This window comes from Pavona decussata, unplaced genomic scaffold (genome assembly GCF_977016875.1).
Source record: "Pavona decussata unplaced genomic scaffold, jaPavDecu1.1 SCAFFOLD_16, whole genome shotgun sequence".
Lineage (NCBI taxonomy): Eukaryota > Metazoa > Cnidaria > Anthozoa > Scleractinia > Agariciidae > Pavona > Pavona decussata.
In genome coordinates this window covers 3,722,501-3,732,447 of record NW_028145439.1, presented here as the reverse complement: position 1 = coordinate 3,732,447, position 9,947 = coordinate 3,722,501, and the positions used below count along the sequence as shown (strand labels likewise).

The 9,947-nt window shown below is 38.0% G+C and overlaps 1 protein-coding gene and 1 long non-coding RNA gene across 7 annotated transcripts in view; one reads left to right on the top strand and one right to left on the bottom strand.

The window, feature by feature from the left end:
- Positions 1-1,241: 1,241 nt before the first annotated feature.
- On the top strand, positions 1,242-6,166 carry LOC146487408 (uncharacterized). 3 transcript variants are annotated; one of them, XM_085087912.1, is made up of 2 exons: positions 1,242-1,356; positions 4,296-6,166. In XM_085087912.1, exon 2 carries the CDS (start codon positions 4,331-4,333, stop codon positions 6,032-6,034), a length of 1,704 nt encoding a protein of 567 aa, XP_084944038.1. In that variant the 5' UTR covers positions 1,242-1,356; positions 4,296-4,330; the 3' UTR covers positions 6,035-6,166. The 3 variants fall into 3 exon arrangements, with proteins under 3 accessions (XP_084944038.1, XP_084944027.1, XP_084944032.1); XM_085087901.1 differs by having other exon boundaries at positions 1,242-1,367; positions 4,302-6,166; XM_085087906.1 differs by having other exon boundaries at positions 1,246-1,356; positions 4,289-6,166.
- A 2,767-nt stretch (positions 6,167-8,933) lies between these two features.
- The window catches only part of LOC146487407 (uncharacterized), a 4,799-nt gene continuing 3,785 nt past the window's right edge, over positions 8,934-9,947 (bottom strand). For 3 of the 4 annotated variants that reach the window (XR_014857825.1, XR_014857830.1, XR_014857833.1), the window contains one exon: positions 8,934-9,947. This exon is cut by the window's right edge and continues 116 nt beyond it. This is a non-coding gene — a long non-coding RNA (uncharacterized LOC146487407). The other variant, XR_014857826.1, reaches the window with a different exon arrangement.

The window sequence follows — 9,947 nt, the reverse complement described above, 5'->3', positions numbered from 1 at the left end:
AGCTCAAATGAAAACAAATAAATTCAGTGAAGGGGAAATAATGCTTTACGGTCTAGTGCAACAGGCGTAACCGGTTACGCGGTTTTGTGTTTATAACACTCCTTAAAGCGCAACACTTGATTTCCGATCCGACCATTAGCCTTTCCCTATGTTGACATATTCCCTCACACCGTGTTAGCAGACTTTAGAAAGGCAAATTATCCTTTTGAGATGATGTTTTAGCCCGAACGGTCTAATTTTAAAAAAAATTCTCAGAGTGCTGTACCTTGTTCTAGAGCGTCTAACCAAATTGACTATAAATCTTGAAACCAAGCTGCGAAGAACGGTCAAACTGTAAACGTGAATGAAACAGAAAGTGATATCGTATAAAAAGTAAGAGAAAGCAACTGGTTCATTTTGTTCTCGACTGAGGTTATTGTTTTGAATGCCGGCATGGATGTATTTCATGACCTTTCACTGGAGGTAAAATCCACCATTTTCGCGCCCACGAGGCAAACATTTTACGAGACAGTCGGGACAGTGTTTGTGTTAAGAAGGAGACAAACAAAGGGAAAAGGACTTAGTGACAAAAAAACTTACCGAAGTGTAAATAGCTAGTATAGGTTAAAGATGTTCGGCTTCAAATTTGAAGTATATACTGAGTACTGGATCTTAAACCCCTTAAACAGTGTTCTAGAACAAGTTGACTGACCTCAGGCCACCACCAAATCTCCCACACGTTGCAAAGTCGACACCCTTTCTTCGACTGGCGAAAAGTTGAGGCGGGTGGAAAAATTGAAAATGTTGCGAACCACTGCAGAGACCCTGCATAGCTTACCTAGGCCTGTGGGCGAGAGCTCTGATAAATTTGAAAACTCCAGCCAGTTTCTCAGTAATCACTCTTGTGCTTGGTGTTCACTAGCCACAACGAACCTTTCAACAACGCTAAGGTCACTTACTTCTGGTTCACCTCAAAAATCCCCCATGGACAAAAGAAATACCCTCGAGAAAAGTAATCGGTTGACAGCGGACTAACATCCGCCGAAATAAAAATAAATTCAAAAATTCGTACTGTGTTTATGGAAAACACTAATTTCGTTTTCCTTCATAAGAAGCAAAACCAGAGAGATTCTACTGATAATGATCCCTCTCTTCTACTTCTTCTAAGGATAAGTAAGGAACCCGCCCTTACCCACCCCACTCCCTACCGGTGCTCCAAAATCTCCACCTAGCCCCTCCCCAGCCCCACGTAGATAATCAGCGGTCGCCAGAAGTTTGGGACGAGAAAATGGCGGATGGCGAAATATATATTTTTCAGGACTTGATCATTGCTATTTAACGTTTTAAACTTTCTGAAATAAGAGAAAGAGTCTCAAGGTATGAGTTGAGTTTTTTTTTATGAGAAAGGCCTTAGAAGATCCTCCAGTTTGTTTTAATGCGGGTGAACACTATTCACGATCGCACGATCATTAGATCTTTCGTCGCTTTCGCAGTGATCACGGTGAAGTTGAACGTTTGAGGCCTTAGGCGTGTTACGTTGTTGAATAGGCTGTTGATCTCCTAAAACAGTAAAAGTGTAATTCTACAAAGCCAGTTTAGACCAGGCCGGCCCACAAGATACAATGTTGTTGAATGTTGTGCCGCTAGCACTTGTTCATCATGGGTCAGAGAATTTAACTGTGTAGTGTATTCACTGGTGTATGTTGTAGTGCAGTACAAGGTGAGCCCATGAATTTCCCACTGAGCGTTTTTAGCCCCAGTAAGGGAATGAGAGACCGCGTGAGGCAAAGAAAAAGATCTTTGACCTCAGCGGGATTCGAACCCATGACTTCCAAATTTGATCACTGTTGCTCTACCGAAAGTCAGCTACGACTGAGAGTGAGAAACGAAAATTTATGGACTGTTTTAGGACTACAACGTACAACCTTAACTTGTTGCCTTGTTGTCTTACTCCTCCCTCACTCCAAGAGGAGAGAACTGGGGTGCTTACCATTTACATGGAAAACCCGGAAATTCCAGTTGGAAAATCAAACTGTATGCATCATTCCATTTGGAATACTTGTGAAAATTTTTGGTTCTGGTCAAAGTGATGCATTTTTATAACTCCTTTTGGGATTTACAGCTGATGTTCATACATTTTGCATATTTTCCATCTTCTGTTAAGACAAGCTAGCTAATTAATTTCGTATTTATACCGTAAATTTCCATCTGGGTGGCTTGTGTAAAGGGTAAGCACCCCTGGTGAATGAGGTTGTACAACTTACAAGTTGCAGGGCCCAGTTGTTCAAAAGTGGATTAGCGCTAATTCCAAATTAAAAGTTAACTCAGGTTTTCATCTTACTCGTTAAGAATTTTTTTTGAAGCTAATTTTAAGCTGATGGTAAAGAAAGGTCTGTTTCATAATGGAGGGGCAAAAATATTTTTGAAAACTCTTTATTGATTAGAGTTCACTCTAACCCAGGATTAGCTTAATCAGACTTTGAACAACTGGGCCCAGACCTGCAGAGTTTGTTATCTGATCAATCATTTTTGTCCTTAGTGCTAGTAGCACAACATATCATTTTTACCCTTCACTTTCACATAATTTGCCACAATTACCACCAGAATCACCCACGACTTGCTCCCATATGGCCCCATCATCAGTTGGTTGATCGATAGAGATTAAATCCAGAGATTGTGGGTTTGATTCCTGCTGAGTTCAAAGATTTTTATTTTTTCTTTACTTTGTGTGAGCACCCATTCTCTTACTAGGGGTAACACCCAGTAGGGAATCCATGAGCTCCCTTTGCACTACAACCCCAGGAGGGGTACTCCGGATTTCAAGTGACAGTGGTGATCGAAGGATTTTTTGGGGTTTGAAATTTTCAATTCCGGGATTTTTTTGGGTAGGAAAATTTGGCATGTATTTTTTTAGGTAGCTTGATTTAAGTAGGGATTTTTTTGGGTATTCAAAACAATCTGAAGATTTGTGGTAGTGTCCGCATATCCCAGCCATGTAGTTCTGCGAATAAAGTACAACCAAAATTGTTTTGCGGCTACTTTAATTGGGTGTCTTGAGTGATGTTAGAATGACTACCAGATACAGAAAAGATAACTTCAGATGGTATGATGAATATAAACAAACACAAACATTTAATTTCTAATGTTTTTATTTTTCGTGTTACCGGTATATCATTTAATGCTTTCAGGAAAATTTTAAGGCTCGGAAATTCAGCATGGGATGTTTTGGGGGTTAATTTTTGATTCAGTTTTTTTTTTTAATCTTTTGGAAGCCAAGGGGTCTTTTTGGGTTTTGATTTTTTACCCCATTCAATCATCCCCATCACTTGCAAATCCGGAGTACCCCCCCCCCACCCCCCCTGGGACTACAACATACACTGCACAGTTGCATGTAATTCTCAGCTCCTCAGGGTGTTGATAGTCAATAAAAACTGATTGTTGTCAATGAAATTCCATTCCAATGTAATGAATAAATGCACCTTGCAATGTCAAGCTCTACAAAATAACTGCTCAAAAAAATCACAGACGGTTAGAGTATTGATTACTAGAAAGTGAAGCATGCATTCAAATAGTTCAAATTCAGCCGTCTTTTGTTCAGCTGTCTTAACAGGTGATAGTAGTACTAAATAACAAGTGCTCATGGGAACACCCAGGGGATTTTGATTGATAGGTAGAGGTGTCAATATGTTGGTTCTAGGGGACCTCTAAAAGGAAGGAGAAATACTATTAATGGCTTTGTAGACTGCGAGTGGTCTCTCTTTTGTGCCCATGCTACTTGCGACTTTACTTCAGTATTCACTAAGTTTTTTTCTTTTACTTTTTTCTTTGCGGATTTTTGAGCAAGAGAGAGACCACTCACAGTCTAGTGGCTTTAAGCCACAGAAACAGGTAAATGTTGTCAGGTGGGGGGAGGGGGGTGGAGCTGGAGCAATGGGTGAGACCTTTTCAAGAGGCTGGTAAGGGCATGGCTGGAAACCAGAGTTACAAAGTGGAATGATGAGGAAAAAGTGTAGCAAATGTTCCTTAAAGAATATTGTCATTATGCTCTTTAAATGTGCAGTCCCAGAAAATATCCATACTCCCCCATGCAAGGTTTTTGTTTTGCATCCCCTCTCCCTGGGTAATTTTTAGTTTGGTTTCATACTTTGGTTCTAAAATTTTTAAATTGTAAGACCCCCACTCCCCCTAGGAATTTCCAAAGACCTTCCATGGGGTTGGTATGGATTTTTCTCGAACTACACAATTCCTTTTCATAGTGTCATATGAAATTATTCCATAATACTTATTTCATATATTTTTGTATTCACAGAATACAGACTAAGAGGTTTGGTGTTTTAGCTTCAAAACAGAGATGCTTTCAGTCTGTGGAATGCGGTCTTCGTATAGGCGACTGTATCCCTGTCTGTCTCAAAAGCTTTCATCAAGTGCACCGAAAGAGCTTAACAACTCAAGCAGCACATCATGGCCATCATTCAGGGCCGCAAAACCAACAAGCAAAGCCAACAAACTCTTCTTCCCAAATCCCCTGGCAAACTACTCATCCAAGCCTAAACCAAAATTATCACATCCTATTAGATATGCAAGACATCTGAATGTTAAACTAGCATCTCTGAAGAGAACTGGACAGCACCTTGAATTGTTTGAGAGTGTCAGAAAGTTTGCATCAATTGGAGACAGAGTGACCATACTTTTTAACATTGCTAAAATCACAGAAAAAGATGAAAGACAGAAGAAAGAACTTGGAAAAGAAAGGGAGAAGTTGCAACAGGGACAAAGCAGCTTGTACATTGAATTACTGGAAAGTATTTCAAATGAGATCTCTAATTGTAACCCTTGGAATCTTGCAAATTTGATGTGGGCCTTAGGCAAAATTCAAGAGAGGGATCATGAGGTGTTGCATGTTTGTGAAAGAGAAATTTTGTCGCGCCGTATCGTGGCCTTTAATAATGCTCAGATCTGTCAGATCGTCAATGGGTGCTCAAGCCTGAACTTGACAACATCCAACATTTTTACCGTGTTAGAAGAAGCCATTTTCAATGAAGAGGTGAACATTCACAACTTTGAAAATCGTGAACTGTCCGGAATACTACTGTCATTTGCAAAAACTGACAATGCTTTTGTTGAACTGTTTCATGTTTTCTTGGAGGAAATTCTATCAAGAGACTTCTTGACAATTGGCAGTCGTGCTTTGGCTGAGTTTGTGTGGTCATTTGCAAAGAAAGAGTTCAAAGCAGACAAGTTGTTTCTCCAAGTTGAAGAAGCGATTCTAAGCCGTGGAACAACTGATCTGAACAATGCTGCTCTTACCAAGATACTTTGGGCATTTGGTAGGTCTGAAAGAGGAAGCAAGCAATTTTTCTATTTTTTAGACAATGAGCTTGCCTCATGCCATGTTGAGACATTTGACAACTCTCTACTTTTACAAATCGTGTGGTGTTTTACAAAAAGGAATGTGACAAAAGCTAAAGTTTTTGAGGTTGTTGAGAAAGAAGTTTTTACCCGCGGTGTCCACACATTTAAGATTCATGAGCTTGTGTTGATCCTTTTCTCGTTTGTTTCCGCCCAGAGACAGACTGATATGTTAGTTGCTGAAATTGAAAGAGAATTATGTTCAAAGGATGCTAAGCAGTTTAGCAAAGGTGATTTACGCCAAATTGCCTGGTCCCTTGGAAGAGCAGGCAAATCAAATAGTAAGCTGTTTGATGCTATTGAAACAGAAGTATTACAACGTGGCATGTATGATCTTCCTTCAAAAGAAAACAATATGCTTATGCTCATGCGTGGGTTCATTGAGGCCAAAAGGGGAAGTAAACCGCTCTATGAATTCTTAGCCCGCTTTTTTGCAACCACAGATTTCCGCAATCTGGACGAAAGTGGAATCTGTGAGTGTGCATGGTGCTTTACCAAAGTAGACATTGGAGTAGGAGAAGTGTTTGATTCTCTAGAAGCAGAGGTCTTTAAAAGAAACAGGTATTTTTTCAGTGACAGCCAGATTGCATTCTTGAACAGATGTTTTCAAAAAGTTGGAAAGGGCAACAAACAGCCTTTTTCATAACTTTTAAAAATTAATTATGTAAATGTCTTACCAAGCCAAATGTTGTGTATGATAATAATATTAAAGATAATAATATTAAAGGTTCCTAGTTGTGTAAGTTTAAATGTCGATTTTTTGTTTGTACATTTGTAAAAATAAGGATTCACATTTTCTGTAGTAACTCCATATTCAGCCTTCTTTGGCTGTGTTTGTGTGTGTGACTATGGGGGGGGGGGGGGGGGGCACAATTTCCTGCACTATTCAAAACTTTTTTCAATATTAAAGCAAACTCCACCAAACTATGAAATGGACTGTGTTCTGTTTTCCCTTTAAGAAAATCACTTGATATGTTTCTTCTTTGTGTTTTAGAGACATTTGGTGAAAAAGAATACGTATTTGGTTTCAGTTTAGGTAAATTCAGTTTCGAATAAAAAAAAAACCCTCTGAAAATCCCCGGTGACAATGCCCGTTTAAGATAGATCACGAGATTGTCCGCAGATTAATGTGTTAGAATTATCGATGATTCTTATGAGACATGTCCCCTATCATTTCTTTTCTGTGTTGGAGCTGGAGACGTCCACCAAGTTATACTCTTGGGTATTCAACGGTTTATTTCGGTGAATATCACGGTTGGGAGGGCCTTAATCGCATCGAAATTCGGATTTAGTTAGGAAGAAAATCTTTAGTTTTCTTCTCCAAAATGTCAGGGAAAAATTTCGGTTTTCCTCGCGTGCCATGCCCCTTTTTTAGCGAAAAAGGTCTGTTGTGGGGAGAAATTTTGTCCCCGCAACATGTTGCATGAAATTCAACATGCTTGAATTCTTGCGTCAAAAACCGAAGACAAAATGACCTTAATTTTCAATGCCGCATGGTATTCACTGCTCCGCAAAGTGTCCCTGCTACTTAATAGAAATGAACCAATAACAGCCCGCATTGGCTATCCCATCACCCCTCAGTAGCAGTCAATTAAGATAGAGGCCTCGATGGATGAAGTTATTGAGGAAACTTCGTGGAGCGTAACCACCACAAAAATGCTGATTGAATTGAATTACCGAAAAGAAGGCCCTTACCCCTCTAATGGCAAAGTTAGAAAAGGGCAAAGCACCACACACTCTTGATGACGTTAAAAAAAAGATGGCATAGAGTTCGAAGTTCAACATTCTGATACATAAAGAAGAGCTCTGTGGAGAGCGAAGTTAAGTGGCCTTGTTGGAAAGGGCTTGGTGCATCCCTGCAACATATCCCCAAGTGTTTGTCGGCCTTTACATTAAAAAATATAATTCCTTTCGTACCAAGAGCTGCCTCCTTAAAATTTCTTGCAGCTTCTTGTTAAATAATAGATGTATTTTTAAAACTTGGAATCGCTCACCATTTTAAAGATTCCCCCATTTTAAAGATTCCCACTTTTAAAAGATGACCCATTTTAAAGATAACACATTTTAAAGATTATACCCGTTTTAAAGATTAACCATTTTAAAGATTCCTACTTTTAAAGATGACCCATTTTAACGTTTTCCACTGTTAAAGATTCCCCCATTTTAAAGATTCCCACTTTTAAAAGATGACCCATTTTAAAGTTTCCCACTTTCAAAGATTCTCCGTTTTAAAGATAACACATTTTAAAGATTCACCCGTTTTAAAGATTCCCACTTTTAAAGATTAACCATTTTAAAGATTCTCATTGTTAAAGATTACCCATTTTAAAGATTTCTACTTTTAAAGATTACCCATTTTAAAGATTTCCATTGTTAATAATTAACCGTTGTAAAGTTTTGTACTTTTAAAGGTTACCCATTTTAAAGATTCCTACTTTTAAAGATTACCCATTTTAAAGATTCCCACCGTTAAAGATTACCCATTTTAAAGATTCCCATTGTTAAAAATTAACCGTTTTAAAGTTTCGTACTTTTAAAGATTACCCAATTTAAAGATTCCTACTTTTAAAGATTCCCACTGTTAAAGATTAACCGTTTTAAAGATTCCTACTTTTAAAGATTACCTATTTTAAAATAAAGATTCCCATTTTTAAATATTCTCCATTTTAAAGATTACCCATTTTTTAAAGGTTGTCACTTTTAAAGATTACCCATTTTAAAGATTAACCGTTTTAAAGACTTCCCGTTTTAAAGATTATCCATTTTAAAGGTTGCCACTCTTAAAGATTCACACTTTTAAAGATTACCCATTTTAGAGATTCCCACTTTTGAAGATTCCCCATTTCAAAGGTTGTCACTTTTGAAGATTACCTATTTTAAAGATTAACCGTTTTAAAGACTTCCCGTTTTGAAGATTACCTGTTTTAAAGGTTGCCACTCTTAAAGATTCACACTTTTACAGATTACCCGTTTCAGAGATTCCCACTTTTAAAGATTCCTCATTTTAAAGATTACCTACAGATACCAACTTTTAAAGATTACCCGTTTTAAAGATTACCCATTTTAAAGATTGCCGCTTTTCACGAATCCTCGTGTAAAAGATTCTTGCATGCTTTTGTTGTAGATCTCCCATCTCAAATATTCCCCCTTTTAAAGATATCTAGTTTCAAAGATCCCCCATTTTAAAGATCCTTGTTTCAACGATTCCTCTTTTTACATGTAAAGGTTCCCGCTTTTTAAGAAAATCTCCGTTTTAAAGATTCCCTGTCTCCCGATTTCCCATTTCGGTCCAAAGCCGAACAACATAAGACAACGCTGATGTAACCTGAATAACAGTCATTTCAGGGAGCACAGAAAGCGAGCAGCTGAAACAAGGGCGTATGGACAATTTAATTGTTCAAAACTGGCATAAAAATGCCACAGGCAAAAGCGTCCCTCCGACAGGTGTTGCTTACAACGGCCGTAAGTTATTTGATTCAGAATCACATATTTATTATGTCTGTTTGCTCCCGGAAATGGCTGCTACTCAAGTCACAGAGGACAAAAACATTTTATTTATTTTGCTATCATTCTCATAAGATATGTTACACATCTACGTTACACTAAATAATTTCATGAGTCAAAAAGTGCATAATTCGCTTCCAGTTATATAACTCTACATAATTTCTTTTGAGTAACAACTGCTTACAATAGAAAACCTTTGAATTATCATCATCAAAATCGACGCCTTCACGGATTGACCAATTTCTTCGAAAATCGTTCAGCACTTTTGCTATAGTTTTCAAGTTCTAAAGTCTGCCAAGGTCTCTGTTTTCCTTTTAAACTGATGCAGTACTGTACTCAACAAGTTGCCAAAATCAACAAGATGCGGGACAACATTAATTTACAGGAATCCAAATCAATAAATCTTAATAAGTAAGTTATTTTAAATTTTGTTTTTAATTATTGTTTTTCTAATTTACTTTTCATTTTTAGTTATAATTTGGTGTATATTTAATTTTAAACACTTTAAGGTTTAGTGTGTTAACTTAAATAACGAGGATTCCTGTAAATGTTTTCTTGGCCTTCATTTTTTTTGCTGTGAATAATCTCAATTGCAAACTCTTGGTAACTTAACGGACCTTATGAAATCTCGTTTTGAAAACGTATACGGATACACGAAACTATCGTAAAACCTGGGTTAACTTATCATTCCTTCGTCGGTTCAGTAAGGGTCAGTAAGGCCCTCCATGCAAGTCGTATGAACTTTTGACGCGAATTCGTCCGTGCTTCCACGGTTCATCGAATGATCGTCTCACAAACTGTTCTCAGGCCACTTACGCTGCGTTAACGCGGCTATAAGCGGAAGTTTGACCCACAACTCTGCTGTATCTTAAAGTAACTAAAGTTGTTTCATTTTCAAAGTGGAAAAAAATCCCTTTATCAAGTTTTAGTCACTACTTTTGCTATGGCTAAACACTTCCAAAATTGCGATGGCAGTCGTAAGCCACACTTAAGCATGACATCAATTGACGCATTCTCCTCAGCAGTCTTCACACATTGTTATTTGATAGCCGAGG